Source organism: Hyla sarda, chromosome 5 (genome assembly GCF_029499605.1).
Source record: "Hyla sarda isolate aHylSar1 chromosome 5, aHylSar1.hap1, whole genome shotgun sequence".
Classification (NCBI taxonomy): domain Eukaryota; kingdom Metazoa; phylum Chordata; class Amphibia; order Anura; family Hylidae; genus Hyla; species Hyla sarda.
Window position 1 is genome coordinate 72,982,653 of NC_079193.1, and position 16,626 is coordinate 72,999,278.

Here is a 16,626-nt window from a genome sequence, read left to right on the forward strand (position 1 = left end):
TAACTATCTTTTTTATTTATAGTGTATTTAATAATGTATATAAAGCCTTTTAGTAATTTAATGTAAAATCAGTACAGTGTAACTATATGTCCGCACATTATTTTGTTCCTATTACCTCCTTGCCTCAATACCTCCTGATGACGGTGATGAATCACCAAAACATGTAGAGGGGTGCTAGTTTTGGTGTATTGGACTCCAGTTTGACATTATAGGTGGAGAATCTTCCACGTCTATGTGGTGAGCCCTACAGGCTTCCACTTTGTCGACAGTAGTGTGGATAGACATTCATTGTACTATAGGGGCCAACTCACTATATTCTTAACAGTGTGTCCTTATCATGGTTTCATTTTACATTTATCTAAATAAAAGTTAAAATTTAGGGGAGTTGAGATATATATTTAAGGTTTTTTGTAACCCGGGCTCTTTTAAGCATCTGGGGTAATTGTGATTGATGGCCTAAAAGAGTCACCAAAGTCAATAGAAATGATCATTTTTATCTCCATTAGATAGCACTGTTCTTGTAAGCCCTGTAGAGTTGTATGGAAGTGCAGCACTTCTTATCACACTGGTGATGGAGGAGGAGAGGACCTAGAGCTTGGACCCCCACCACAAAGTGACACGTCTATTCTCTCTACGGATCCCGCAACGAAATGCATTGCCATTTATGAGACAGCGCATTTCCAAGCACTTCCAGTACCTGCCGCATTAGTCAAATGTGCGGAATGTCCGCACATGTTTTCGGTTCGGACATTCCTTATAACGTTATAAGGATAAATGTAATTGACAGGAACAAAATTTCCCAAACTGGGGGCCTCCAGCTGATGCAAAACTACAACTCCCAGCAGGCAGGTATGCTGGGAGTTGTAGTTTTGCAACAGCTGGAGGCACACTGGTTGGGAAACACTGCACTAGAATACCTCTTTAATTAATCAAATTATATAGAAGTGGGGAGTCTGGACTATTTTATCTCCTGTATGAGGGTGGATTACCTTAAGCAGAGTTTTGTTGTTGCTTCTTTTGGATCAGCGCCAGTAACAGGTTAAACATTATGGACTTGAACTTTTTATAGTCTTACTTTGAAATGACGTAACCTTGGGCTATCTACAATGTCACTATAAGGGTTCGTTCACACTGCTATCGGGCTCTGTTACGTGGAGCTCCGTCGGCAGTCCCGTCAAGTTTAGCTGATAAGAAACTAGCGTAAGCACTATTTTTATCTCCGCCTAACACCTGTAAAATTACCGGACCACCGACGGACCCCACGCAAGTGAATGGGGTCCGCTGGGACCCAGCAATAGCCGTTTGCATCCGACCCATTACAGGTTCTGTTCTGCTCAAGAACAGAAAAAGCCAAACAGACGCTGAACAGGTCAGATGCAAACGGCAATGTAAACCTAGCCTTAAAGGGGTACTCTGGTGAAAAACTATTTTTTTTTTTAACCAATTGGTGCCAGAATGTTAAACAGACTTGTAAATGACTTCTATTTAAAAATCATATCTTATCTTATACTTATCAGCTGCTGTATGTTCCAGAGGAAGTTCTTTTCTTTTTAAATTTCTTTTCTGTCTGACCACAGTGCGCTCTGCTGACACCTCTGTCCATGTCAGGAACTGTCCGCAGCAGGAGTAAATCCCCATAGCAAGCCTCTCCTGCTCTGGACAGTTCCTGATACGGACAGAGGTGTCAGCAGAGAGCACTGTGGTCAGGCAGAAAAGAAATTTAAAAAGAAAAGAGCATAAAGCAGCTGATCAGTACTGGAAGGGTTAAGATTTTTAAATAGAAGTCATTTACAAATTACCGGATCACATGTCCTCATCAGCGGAGACCGGTGCTCTGTTCCCAGCCCAAGATGACGGGTTACTTCTCCTAATGGACGTTGAAAACCGCATTGAACGCTGCAATGCAGCACTGGAAATTTTCGACATGGATCGAGCTTCACATGACATACAACTTAAAATGCACCTTAACTATTTGGAAAAGCTTCTTGTTAAGGAAACTGTCACGATGCTGGCTGGCAGGAGGTGGATCCTCTGTGCCAGAGAGGGATTGGCGTGGACCGTGCTAGTGGACCGGTTCTAAGTCACTACTGGTTTTCACCAGAGCCCGCCGCAAAGGGGGATGGTCTTGCTGCGGCGGTAGTGACCAGGTCGTATCCACTAGCAACGGCTCAACCTCTCTGGCTGCTGAAGATAGGCGTGGTACAAGGGAGTAGACAGAAGCAAGGTCGGACGTAGCAGAAGGTCGGGGCAGGCAGCAAGGTTCGTAGTCAGGGTGGATAGCAGAAGTTCTGGTACACAGGCTTTGGACACACAAAACGCTTTCACTAGGCACAAGGGCAACAAGATCCGGCCAGGGAGTGCATGGGAGGAGGTCAGATATAGTCAGGGACCAGGTGGAAGCCAATTAAGCTAATTGGGCCAGGCACCAATCATTGGTGCACTGGCCCTTTAAGTCTCAGGGAGCTGGCGCGCGCGCGCCCTAGAGAGCGGAGCCGCGCGCGCCAGCACATGACAGCAGGGGACGGGAACGGGTAAGTGACCAGGGATGCGATTCGCGAGCGGGCGCGTCCCGCTGTGCGTATCGCATCCCCGACGGCCATGACAGTGCAGCGCTCCCGGTCAGCGGGACCGACCGGGGCGCTGCGGAGAGAGAGACGCCGTACGCGCTCCGGGGAGGAGCGGGGACCCGGAGCGCTAGGCGTAACAGTACCCCCCCCCTTAGGTCTCCCCTTCTCTTTGTCCAGTAACTGCCCCCCCTGGGATGAGGACACCGGGAAAGGATGGAGGGATTCCTCAACGGCAGGCAGTACAGCAGGAGTGGGAATGGGGAGGGAGGGCAGAGGGCGAGGCCTGGCACGGGGCAGTGTGACACCAGGACGAGGGCCATGAGGAGGCACCGAGGCTTGCCTGACTGGACTGGGAGGGGGGGAGAGGCACTTCTTAAGGCGGGCAGAGTCCATAACGACCTTAGGGAGACCGGATACAGGAGGAACCACAGGGTCACGGCAGGGAGTACTGGGAACCGGTTTAAGGCAGTCCTTGAAGCAAGAGGTACCCCAGCTCTTGATCTCCCCTGTGGACCAATCCAGGGTTGGGGAATGGTGTTGAAGCCAGGGTAGTCCAAGGAGAATTTCAGAAGTGCAATTGGAGAGGACCAAAAACTAAATTTTCTCATGATGAGGTCCGATGCACATTAGGAGGGGCTTCGTGCGGAAACGCACGGTGCAATCCAACCTGGCTCCGTTGACCGCGGAAATGTGGAGTGGCTTGACAAGACGGGTCACCGGGATGCGGAATTTATTCACCAAGGACTCCCGAATAAAATTCCCAGAGGCACCAGAGTCCAGGCAGGCCACGGCTGAGAGGGAAGAGCTGGCTGAAGGCGAAATCCGTACAGGCACCGTGAGACGTGGAGAAGCCGACTTAGCATCAAGAGACGCCACACCCACGAGAGCTGGGTGCGAGCGTGCGTTTCCCAGACGTGGAGGACGGATGGGGCAATCCACCAAAAAATGTTCGGTACTGGCACAGTACAGACAAAGATTCTCTTCCTTACGGCGATTCCTCTCTTCCAGGGTCAGGCGAGACCGGTCCACTTGCATGGCCTCCTCGGCGGGAGGCCTAGGCGCAGATTGCAATGGAGACTGTGGGAGAGGTGTCCAGAGATCTAAGTCTTTTTCCTGGCGGAGCTCTTGATGCCTCTCAGAAAAACGCATGTCAATGCGAGTGGCTAGATGAATGAGTTCATGCAGGTTAGCAGGAGTATCTCGTGCGGCCAGAACATCTTTAATGTTGCTGGATAGGCCTTTTTTAAAGGTCGCGCAGAGGGCCTCATTATTCCAGGAAAGTTCAGAAGCAAGAGTACGGAATTGTATGGCGTACTCGCCAACGGAAGAATTACCCTGGACCAGGTTCAGCAGGGCAGTCTCAGCAGAAGAGGCTCGGGCAGGTTCCTCAAAGACACTTCGAATTTCCGAGAAGAAGGAGTGTACAGAGGCAGTGACGGGGTCATCGCGGTCCCAGAGCGGTGTGGCCCATGACAGGGCTTTTCCAGACAGAAGGCTGACTACGAAAGCCACCTTAGACCTTTCAGTAGGAAACTGATCCGACATCATCTCCAAGTGCAGGGAACATTGCGAAAGAAAGCCACGGCAAAACTTAGAGTCCCCATTAAATTTGTCCGGCAAGGACAGGCGGAGGCTAGGAGTGGCCACTCGCTGCGGAAGAGGTGCAGGAGCTGGCGGAGGAGATGGTTGCTGCTGCTGTAGCTGAGACTGAATCTGCTGTAGCTGCGACTGGAGTTGCTGAGTCATGGTGGTCAAGTACGACAGCTGGTGGTCTTGTTGGGCAATCTGTTGGGCTTGCTGGGCGATCTGTCGGGCTTGCTGGGCGACCAGTGTGGGAAGGTCGGCGACAGCTGGCAGAGGAACTTCAGCGGAATCCATGGCCGGATCTACTGTCACGATGCCGGCTGGCAGGAGGTGGATCCTCTGTGCCAGAGAGGGATTGGCGTGAACCGTGCTAGTGGACCGGTTCTAAGTCACTACTGGTTTTCACCAGAGCCCGCCGCAAAGCGGGATGGTCTTGCTGCGGCGGTAGTGACCAGGTCGTATCCACTAGCAACGGCTCAACCTCTCTGGCTGCTGAAGATAGGCGCGGTACAAGGGAGTAGACAGAAGCAAGGTCGGACGTAGCAGAAGGTCGGGGCAGGCAGCAAGGTTCGTAGTCAGGGTGGATAGCAGAAGTTCTGGTACACAGGCTTTGGACACACAAAACGCTTTCACTAGGCACAAGGGCAACAAGATCCGGCCAGGGAGTGCATGGGAGGAGGTCAGATATAGTCAGGGACCAGGTGGAAGCCAATTAAGCTAATTGGGCCAGGCACCAATCATTGGTGGACTGGCCCTTTAAGTCTCAGGGAGCTGGCGCGCGCGCGCCCTAGAGAGCGGAGCCGCGCGCGCCAGCACATGACAGCAGGGGACGGGAACGTGTAAGTGACCAGGGATGCGATTCGCGAGCGGGCGCGTCCCGCTGTGCGAATCGCATCCCCGACGGCCATGACAGTGCAGCGCTCCCGGTCAGCGGGACCGACCGGGGCGCTGCGGAGAGAGAGACGCCGTACGCGCTCCGGGGAGGAGCGGGGACCCGGAGCGCTAGGCGTAACAGAAACTAAACTTTGGTGGGAAATGACTTCAATGGAAACATACCTATCTAAAGGACTTATCCCACAAGGCTTACGCCTGAAGAAAATTCCCACCACTGACAGTAAGGAAGAACATCAGAAAATGTGGAATGACGCTCTGAATGAATGTTCTGCAAAGTTAATCAATGTCTTGATTTTGTCAGAGAAGGAATCATTAGTCCAAGTTAAATCGGACATAAAAAAAAACACAGGACTTTTTATCCCCACATGCTGGCACCACCTTGCTGTGTGAACATGACTTGAGATTGAAACAAAATATATCGAACCTGGAGCAAATTATTAATGAAACCAAGAAAAGTTAATTCCAGAGGGACTTGCACGATTATCAGTCTAATAAAGTCTACGCATGGGGAGCTTGGGACAGATTTCTACCTTCTCGCTCCATCTTGAAAAAAGGAGACGGAGCCAGCCATAACCCTAGAAAAAATAATTCTAATTCTAAAAATCAACGTGTAACCTTTAGTTCAGCTGAATCCGAGGCCTCTGACACTGAATCTGATGCTTCGGACTTTTCCGTTCCGGATGACCGCACTACCAATAATCAGGTAAACTCTACCACCGATTCAAGGCATTCAAAAAACGCAGGCGGAGGGGGGCCGCAAACATAAATCCAAGAAGATCAACCAGGGAGAACAAAAGGCGCTACAAGTAAGCGAGAATTTGGACGTTATTGTTTTGTCTCCGTTGACTTTAAGTTCTTCACATATTTCTGTTTTGGCCAAGGGACTTGGTTTTTCACCATCCATCCGCTTTAATGTTTATAATACAATTCTGGACATTAATAAGTTTATTAGGTCTTTAACCTTAAAAAAGCATTTTGATTTAGTGGATTCTGTAGAGCTATGCATTCTTCCTTCGTCAGATGAAGCTTCTATTGTTCCGAATATGTCCATTAATGAGGGACATTTATCAATGTTTGCTTATGTATTCCTTTTTTTAGTAATTTTTTCTTTACTTTTTTTTTGCTTATGTGTGACTTATTTATCAACTGGTTTCAGCCTGTTGATAATTTTCTTTCACGTAAGCAATTTTTCCTTTTTTATTTTGGTAGTAGCTTTTTCTGCTTCATGTTTGAGCTGGAGTAAATTTAGTCAATTTTTTACCTTGTTGTGACTTTTTTTTGCGCAGTTGCAACTGTCGCAGTTAATAAATACCAGACTACCCGTAGTCCATTTTAAAATTATTACTACGTAGTTAAGTTTTGGAAAACTTTTTTCACTTTCATTTTTAAGTGATCAAATTTAATACACTCCTATTGCATATAACCCTACAGCCCTTTTTTCCATCAAATTGGAATCAATATTATGGGACAGCCTATCCTTAGGGGTTCTTTCACAAAAAGAATTAGACTATATGCGGGTTTCTAACCCATTTCACCTGTTTTTCATTCATTACCTAAAATTCTATGCGACCCATAGTGGCGGGGATCGGTTCCCTTAATGAACCCCTATGCGAATGGGTCGATTCCCTTCTTCAACCCCCTAGTCTCCACCTGTCCTAGCCATATAAAAGATTCTCAACACTTGTTGTCGATAATGGGCAAAATTAAATGGCATACATCTTACTCATGGCTTACCATTGATATCGAACCCCTTTATTGTTCCCTACCACATTCACTCTCTCTTCGCGCTGTCTCGGACATTATACATCATTTTTCCACTTACAGTGAGGACTTGTGCCAGTTCATTTTAGATGCATTATCGTATATTTTGACTCATAATTTTTTCAGTTTTCAGTTTTCAATTCTATGTTCAGAGGACAGGTGCCTCAATGGGGGACAAATCTTCCCCGCCGGTGGCTAATATTTTGGTCCACTGGTGGGAAATGTAATATATATTTTGTGACAATAACCCGTTTTTCTCCCATATCGTCTGGTATGGGAGATATGTGGATGATGTCATTATTATTTGGTCGTCCTCTGAACCCTCATCATTTATTTTTCACATCTACCTGGCACAAGTCCTCCACTCCTTTTCTTGATATTTTACTTGAAACGAAACAGGAACGTGTTCACACCTCTACATACAGAAAGTCCACGGCAGGTAACACCATCTTGGAAGCAGAGTCATGTCACCCTAAACATACAGTATTAGCTGTCCCTGTAGGTGAACTGACTCGTGCCCGCAGGAACTGTTCTACAGAGGAAGCTTTTCAAATCGAGTCGAAAAAAAATTTTCATCGCTTACGACACAGGGGTTATCAACCCTGGTGTCTGAATAGAGCCAAATGCAAGGTTAAATAAAAAACTAGAGATAACCTTCTCACTCCATATCTAAACCTGCATTTTCTAACTCCCTGTCTAAACCTACATTTGTAACAACTTATAGTTTAGAATTCAACTATATTAAACACATTATGAAAACATTTTTACCGATTTTGTGTCAGGACACAATTTTGAATAAATATCTAAAGAACGGTATACATTTTTCCAGTAGATGGGCCCCAGATTTAGGCAATCTTCTATCTCCTAGTGCCTTACCCCCTTCACCCTCTGCCAATTTTTGTCCATCGTGGCTTAAACTAAAAGGATTTTTCAAATGCGGTTTATCCAGGTGCGTTGTATGTGAACATGCCGTTAAGACCTCATAAAACATTTTATTAATTGTGAGTCCACTTATGTAGTGTATAAAATAGATTGCAATAGCTGCCATATTTCCTACATTGGCAGTACTGAAAGACCATTAAAAAAACGAATTCAAGAACACTTGAGAGGCATTAACGGCATTTTCTATACTAACGCATCGAATGTATCAAAATACTTTAAAAATGTTCATGGCAGCAATGTCTCTGATTTTTCATTTTCAGGTATTGAAGTTGTGTTTTTACCAGATAGGGGAGGTGACCATTTAAAATTGTTACATAACAGAGAAATTTTTTGGATTTATTCCTTACGCACTTTTCAACCGCACGGTCTGAATTTAAAGTCAGACGTTATTCTGCATTATTGATGGTTCTTGCAACTCTAATTTAATCAATAATGTCATTTTTGACGGGTATGTTAAATTATAGCTGTTATGGTTGCATTTCTTGTCTGTATTTAGTTTTCCTATACATACGGGTAAAAGAAATGATCTCATGCTGACGATCTTTGTATTGTAACTAGAAATTGTCTTATGCTGTATTTGCCTTTATTCTTGGTGTCCAGCTGAAGGGTATTTGCAAGCGTCGGAACTTATGGGGTTAATCCCAGGTTAGTGGTTTCCACTCACCTGTTCCATTTGCATGGCTAGATATATTCTCCTCCCTTCGGCTTTCCACCATGCATCTGATGAAAGGTCACATGACCTGAAACGCGTCACGCCTGGCGCTTATCCCAAGGATTTTATCCACATGTCTTATTGAAGTCTCTCCATGTCTATGCTTTTAACGTGATGAAAATAAAGGTGAAGTTTCTTATCCGCTGGCATCTACCTGCTTTCTTCTTCTAATTTACAAATCTATTTAACGTTCTGGCAGCAGTTGATTTAAAAAAAAAAAAATGTTTTTCACCGGAGTACCCTTTTAAGAGGGTCTGCTTTATTAAAGCATCCTATACATTTAAGATGGCGGCTCTGTTTTCCTCAGTTATTTCTTGATAAGTCTGTGGAGTTTGACAGATGAATAGACAGTTAACATGCAGGACTGTTCCTGGAAGTGTTTAGCCTTGTCTTCCCCTCCACTGTACCAGAAATCACGTAGACAAATCCCATGTTCATTAATACAGCAGACTTTAATTTATAGAGCTTGCGTAATTCCGAGATAGGAGTGTGTGTTTTCTGTTAAAGGCCAGAATGCAGCCAAATTTTAATACAATGCCTGTTGCCGGGTTTAGTCCTAAAAAACAATTGAGAACAATCAGATGGTTTTAATTAGGTGAAGAGGCGGACATTGACATCATAGGGCCCCTGTGCAAGAAGTATATGTGGGCCCCCTCCCTTCAGTGCCAGCAAAAGAACTAAAATGATATATATACTCAGTCACATATACAGTAATACGTGCCGCAAAGACAGTTCACTAGCATGCTGAGCATGTTGCATATACACATGCTACCAGCCCAGGATACATGGCACGTGTTTTCTAGCATGGAAATGCTACATGCTGCACACAGGCCAGTCATACATAGGACACGTGTGACACATGCTCCACTCACACATAGCACATGAAAACAGGATTTTCACACAAAAACATAATGAATATTTACTGCAAATCAGTGTGACTTCTGCTGTCTTTCAGAGACCAGTTCAGAAATGCGCGGCTTTACCTTGGCACGTGCCACTTTCATGTCATTTTCGCAACAATGGCAGTGTCCCCCCTCCCCCCCCCCCCCACATTAGGCAGGCAGTTTTCCCCCACATTAGGCAGGCCAGTGGTCTTCAACCTGCGGACCTCCAGATGTTGCAAAACTACAACTCCCAGCATGCCCGGACAGCCGTCGGCTGTCCGGGCATGCTGGAAGTTGTAGTTTTGCAACATCTGGAGGTCCGCAGGTTGAAGACCACTGATGTAGGCAGTGTTCCCCCACAGACATTCAGCCTCCAGCCATATACAGTGTATGGCTGGAGGCTGTATGCCTGTGTACTGCCCACTTCAGTGCTCCAACCACTGCTCCACCTATAGCAGTAGATCTCGGGACCGGTGGTGGGAGCACCGAAGATGACGTGCCGCTGGTCACTTACCAAGCTGGCCAGTGCGCGTCTTCCTCTTCTCTATCCTCCGGTCCTCGGCGCCTTCGTTTCCATGGGCACACGCACAGGACGTCAGTGATGTCCCGGTGTGCGCTATATCCCGGCTGCCCTGCGTTTTTAAACTTGATGCAGGGCTGCAGGGAGTTAATAGTGATGGGGGGGAATTACCCCGTCGCTACAGGACGGGCAAACACCAGCTCTGCTCAGGGCCCCGAGCAATTGCTTGGTTTGCCTGTCCTGTTGCGACCTCCCCCGCCGAACCCCTGGGACTGACTCACCGAAACCCTGAGGTTCGATCGAACCCAGGTTAAGGACCACTGTTCTAAGCAGTTGTGGAATTACATCATGCAAGGGAGCAATATGGGTGTTACTATAATTCTGTGAGGGAGGTGATGTCAAAGTTGCCAACTGTCCATAAATTTGTAGAGTCTGTGTAAAAAATGGGTGTTTTTTCTCCTGCTGTGTGTAATGCCCAGTTGCCCATAGCAACCAATTAGATTGCTTCTTTTATTTTTAACAAGGCCTCTGCAAAATGAAAGAAGCGATCTGATTGGTTGCTATGGGCAACTTTTCCTTTGAACAGGTTTTGATAAATCTCCCCCAATGTCTGATGTCATTTTGAGTTCTGTAGTCTGTATTTTTTCAGTGTAGCGTTTGGGTTTTGAGGTATCAAACTGTTTGTTTGTTTTTTTGCCAAAATTGATTAAAGGGGTACTCCAGCGCTAAGACATCTTATCCCCTATCTAAAGGATAGGGGATAAGATGCCTGATCTTGCACGCAGCGCCCCATTATAATCAGTCCCTGGAGCATGTTCATCCCCTCCCATAGGCTTGCATTGAGGGGGCGGAGCTTGATGTCACATGCCTCCATGCCATGATCACCAGTAATCAGACCCGGAGCAAACACGCTCCAGGGACTGATTATAAAGGGGTGCTGAGTACAAGATCACGGGGGTCCCCAGTGGCGGATAGGGGATAAGATGTCTTAGCGCCGGAGTACCCCTTTAATGGCCATCCCTTAGGATAGGCCATCAGTCAGCTGTTCTGCAAGACTGCAGCAGCTAAATCTCTACTGTGAATGTGGCCAGAAGCAGTTGTGTCCGTTGGCCTAGTGGCCAAGCCTGGTTACTGCAGCTCAGCTCAAGGGGGTACTCCAATAGAAAAAAATTTTTTTAAATGAACTGGTGCCAGAAAGTTAAAAACAGATTTGTAAATTACTTCTATATAAAAAATCTTAATCCTTCCAGTACTTATCAACTGCTGTATACTACAGAGAAAGTTCTTTTCTTTTTGAATTTCTTTTCTGTCTGATCACAGTGCTCTCTGCTGACACCTCTGTCCATGACAGTTCCTGACATGGACAGAGGTATCATCAGAGAGCACTGTGATCAGACAGAAAGGAAATTCAAAAGAAAAGAACTTCCTGTGGAGCATACAGTACTTCCATAAGTACTGGAAGGATTAAGATTTTTAAATAGAAGTAATTTACAAATCTGTTAAACTTTCGGGCACCAGTTGATTTAAAAAAAAATTGTTTTCCACCGGAGTACCTCTTTAAAGTGAACTGGAGTGAGAGTAGCTGCTGATCAGTGCATGGCTATCTGCTCTGGCTCATAGGTGGCATCTTGAGGTCCATATACCCTAATAAGCTAAGCTGTACCAATTTGTTATTGTGCTGCCACAGCCTGTATACCTCTTACTTGCTGTATATTTCCACTATGTTATTCTGACTTAACTTCTTGGATTTATTTCAGATGAAGAGGAAGCCCTCAATCTTATTATGAAGGATCTGGCCGCCCTGGGGAGATGCGGAGGATTGTTGGACAGTAATCGAAACAAAAATAACAAGCAGGTAATTCATATTTTCCTGTTTACTTTTAGTGCCAGCTGTAATGTTTGCGGTACTGATAAGACGGTCAAGTTTTATGATACTTTGATGTGTAACTTACCCGTACATAACTAGTATTTTAGAGTTGGAAGTGGTTCTTTATGTTTTGGTCACCTATCATGGGAGTGCCTTCTGCTCATGTCACAAATAAGAAAACTGTGGAAAGCTTCATGTACCCAAAAGAAGAATTACTCCACTCTTTACCTAGCTGAGCTCTACATATATGTCACAGATATGAAAAAAACATGTAGCATCACTGTAGGTTAGGGCATTAGTGTTTGACCACTGGGGGGGGGGGGGGGGGGGGGTTTAGCCATAAAGAGGTACTCCAGCGGCCAGCGTTCTGAACATTTAGTTCCGAACGCTGTGTGCGCGCTGCGGGGGTCCGGCACGCCCCCTCGTGACATCACACCATGCCCCCTCAATGCAAGTCTATGGGAGGGGGCATGGCAGCCGCCATGCCCCCTCCCATGGACTTGCATTGAGGGGGGCGTGATGTGATGTCACGAGGGGGTGTGGCCGACCCCCACAGCACGCACACAGTGTTCGGAACATTTAGCTGGCCACTGGAGTACCCCTTTAGTGTCTCCCAACTATCATCACAGCAAAGGAGCCATAGTGCTTCATGTGCCTGGTACTAAATTCATTTTGGCTGCGGTCTATAACCATTTTAGGTTCTATTCACATCTTGTTTAATGAGTACATTGAGAAATTTCCACATGTACATGTTAAATGTGTCCATAGGCGTCAATTGTCTGGCTGGTATATGTAAGTATACCACTTAAAATGAAGTATGGATTAGCATAGTAGACTACACTATTCTATCCCTAGGGGTCATTTGTTACCATATTAGTCTAATGGGGATGATGCCAAGTCAAAGGTATCGGTTTAATAAATACCACTGAAATCTCCAGTAACCTCACTGTCCGTTTATGGACTCTATTACTAGAGCTTTCCCAGGCTGAGATGCAATGGACCTCCCTCTAGAATGGTAAATACACTAAAGCTTGTAGCTGTCAGCAGTACCGCCGATCTGGGGGAGCTTAGCCCCCTTTCACGCTACAAAATTACTCAGTTTTAAAGATCCGTACGAAGTTCCGTCTGAAAATCAGCTGTAAAACGGCCGTTACAAAATCCTATGCGGCTGTTAGAAAATCCCATTATAGTCTATGGGATTTTTCGGATAGCCGTTTTAACCCGTTATAGCCCGTTATCAATAACGGCCGTTATTTTGTGAAGGGCGAATGAACGGGAGAAATAGTGCATGCACTATTTCTCCCGTTACTATCTTCTGTCACAAAATAACGGCCGTTATTAATAACGGGCTATAACGGGTTAAAACGGCTATTAGAAAAATGTATGTTTGTGATGTCATAGCCCGGCCCCCTCATGACGTCACGCCCCCTCAATGCAAGTCTATGGGAGGGGGCGTGACAGTTTGTTCCAAACGCTGAGTACCCCGTTAAGTTCCCCTTTAAGACATAAAGAGGAAGTTTTCACAAAAGTTCTTGAATGTTCACATTAAATATTGTATAAATTCCATAGTTCCATATAAGTTAACTCTTTAGCCTCACTTTCCTATTTAGCTTGTTTAATGAGCATTTTTCAACAATAACAACCACAAAAAATAGCTTGTTGTTGAGGAAGAGTCCACCGAAAAATGTATTTCCCCATAAACATACGGCTGGATAGTTTTTGAGATTACTCTACTTGAATAACACGGTTATTAACTGTTCTGCCGAGTAGAAAACACCGGAAAGATGTCATCTTGTCTGGGGACAAGGAGAAAAGGAAAAGCGTTCTTGTTTTGATTAAGTGAAAAGTCACGCTGAACTTTAACCCAAAACAAAAACACAGCGTCTGCCGGCAAAGTGGAGGAATTCAGGAGACTGAGAGGAAAGGGAAAGCTCCAAAACAATCGAAAATAACAAAATCTCCTTTTTATTGACTATTTTTGTAGTAGACCAGTAACAGCACCGTGTTTTCGTTAGAGCTCTGGCCAAAATCTGAACTTGGATAAGGAATATGAAACAGGGAAGTGATATGTTTTTAACATTTTCAGCCTTTTCCAAGGCACCAGACTCTAAAAATACTAATCCCTGTACACAGTGGGACAGTCATTTAGAGAGCTTTCAGTTCCTATGGAATCAAGAACAACCTTGAATAATGGCGAACATACCGTATTTTTCGCCATGTAAGATGCTCCGGCACATAAGACTCACCCAATTTTAAAGGATGAAAATCTAGAAAACAAAGATTCTGAACCAAACAATGTAAAGTAAAGGACAGTGATCTTCAACCTGTGGACCTCCAGATGTTGTAAAACTACAACTCCCAGCATGCCCGGACAGCCGTTGGCTGTCCGGGCATGCCAGGAGTTGTAGTTTTGCAATATCTGAAGGTCCGCAGGTTGAAGACCACTGGTATAGGAGGAAATACTCACTTGTCCCCGCCGCTCCGGACCCGTCACCGCTCGTCACCGCTGCCCTGGATGTCGCCCTCCATCACTGTTACCACATCCCCGGGGTGTCCCCGTCGCTCCGGAACGTTTCTGCTGCCCGGTATCCTTGCTCTCCGCCGCCGCCATCACGTCGCTACGCACGCCGCTCCTATTGGATGAGGGGACGGCGTGCGCGATGACGTGATGGCGATGAAGGAGAGCGCTGAAGGAGAGGCCGTTGATGGCCGCAGGGACCGCCACGATAGGACAGGGTTTTAATGTGTACATACCTTCAGTAAATTTGTTCATTTTCGCATCAAAGAAGGGTCTAAAATAAAGAATCTTTTTTTTTCTCAGTAAACCTAAATTCTTGTTTACATTGGGATATGTAAACTTAGGCTGCATTCACACTTCATTTTTACATTACGGGTGCCGGATCCGGCTAGAGGAGGGGCAGCCGGACCAGCACTGAAATCCATTTACTTTAATGAGCTGACCGGAGTCAAACGGTGACTCCGGTTGGCTCATCTTTGACCCGTATGCGGTTTTGTGACCGGATCTAAAACCGTAGTATACTACTGTAATGGAGAGCCCGATTTGCCCCTCCCCGAGCTGGATCCGGCACCCATAATGTAAAAACGAAGTCTGAATGCAGCCTTAGAAAGGTCGCCCAGAACTAAGAACCTGATGTTTTATTCACTTCCTCTCCCTCCTGTTTACTGAAGACATACACACAGGCAAAAACATTACCCATGCTGCCATCATTGGTGAGAGTCCGGGAGGGGGTCCTGTCCTGAAGTTCCCATCTATTAGGAGCCTCCGAGCAGAACTGTGTGGAAAAAAATTACATGTCACTTCTTATTCTCGTGGTCCATTGTCTCTCATTGAAATCAGTGATATATAAATATATATATATATCTTTTTTTATGTGAAACTGCATGGATTTTGACACAAAAATCTATGCAATTTCCATGTCAAAAGCCACGTAGATAATGCCTCTGTGAACATGCCCTAATAGGTCAGTTCTCTAAAAAAGGAAGCTCTGCACATGTTTCTGTCACATTTAAAGACACCTTAGTAGATACATCATCTGCCTATATGGGCCCTATTACAGAGGGAAATATCTACCTGTATATTAGAGCCATAGATTAGGCAACAAATGAACGGTTCGCTGATTGCTTCTTTTTGACACGTTAAAACCTTTTGTTTGTTGGCCGCACATCTTCCCATTTAATAGGCCAACATATAATGGAAGCAAAGCACCACTCAAGCAATCCAAAGATCATTTGTACAGCCCTGGCCTCACAATTGTTAAGCCTTATAATTAGGCTTTGTAAATGTGTATACAGTGGTCCCTCAACATACGATGGTAATCCGTTCCAAACGGACCATCATTTGTTGAAACCATCGTATGTTGAGGGATCCGTGCAATGTAAAGTATAGGACAGTGGTCTACAACCTGCGGACCTCCAGATGTTGCAAAACTACAACACCCAGCATGCCCGGACAGCCAACGGCTTGCTGCTGGGAGTTGTAGTTTTGCAACATCTGGAGGTCCGCAGGTTGAAGGCCACTGGTATTGGAGGTTGTACTCACATGTCCCCGCGGCTCCGGACCGTCACCGCTCGTCACCGCTGCCCTGGATGTCGCCCTCCATCGCTGTCGCCGCGTCCCCGTGGTGTCCCCGACGCTCCGGCAAGGCCTCTGCTTCCCCAGCATCCGCGCTCTCCGTCGCCGCCATCACATCGCTACGCACGCTGCTCCTTTTGGATGACGGGACGGCGTGCGCAACGACGTGATGACGACGATGGAGAGCGCCGACGATGCAGGGATCCCAAAGAGGACGCGCAGGAGCCCCGAGGACAGGTAAGTGATCGTCAGCGGACCACACGGGGCACCGTAATCGGCTATCCGGTGGCAGCTGAAGCAGTCTGCGCTGTTGGATAGTCGTTTATGCGATGGCCCCGACATACAAAAGCATCGTATGTTGATGCTGCCTTCAACATGCAATGTACTCTGAGAGACCATCGTATGTTGAAATGATCGTATGTCGGGGCCATCGTAGGTCGGGGGGTCACTGTATAGATCTATGAGATCAGAGCTTTTTACAGCACACGTCCCCCCCATCCAAGATGTGTTCCATACACCCTTGTTTTTAGACAATGAAGAGTACACATATTCCTATGCAGTGATATACCATGCTAAAGAACATTTCATCTCAAAAAGTTTTAGGCCACAAAAGTAATAAAATATTCAAGATGTTCTAAAGCCTGGACGTTTTTTTCATTAAAAGCAGGGGCTGGGCATAGGCTCATGTGTCACTTGTGTACATGTGTTGTCTGTCAGTAACCTGGCAACTGCAGCAGGACCCGTCTTCTGCAGCCAGTTAGTAAGAAAACCTCTGTCCCAGACTGTGGTTTCATGGGAAGTT

At 46.1% G+C, this 16,626-nt stretch overlaps 1 protein-coding gene across 7 annotated transcripts in view; it reads left to right on the forward strand.

Moving 5' to 3' along the window:
• LOC130273234 (mitogen-activated protein kinase kinase kinase 3-like) overlaps window positions 1-16,626 on the forward strand; it is a 209,900-nt gene that overhangs the window by 109,188 nt on the left and 84,086 nt on the right. For 4 of the 7 annotated variants that reach the window (XM_056519672.1, XM_056519670.1, XM_056519671.1 and 1 more), the window contains exon 3: window positions 11,622-11,719. In XM_056519672.1, coding sequence (XP_056375647.1) covers window positions 11,622-11,719 — 98 coding nt within the window. Of the gene's footprint in view, window positions 1-10,515; window positions 10,534-10,781; window positions 10,799-11,372; window positions 11,498-11,621; window positions 11,720-16,626 lie in introns of those variants that run through there. The other 3 variants (XM_056519675.1, XM_056519676.1, XM_056519674.1) reach the window with 3 other exon arrangements.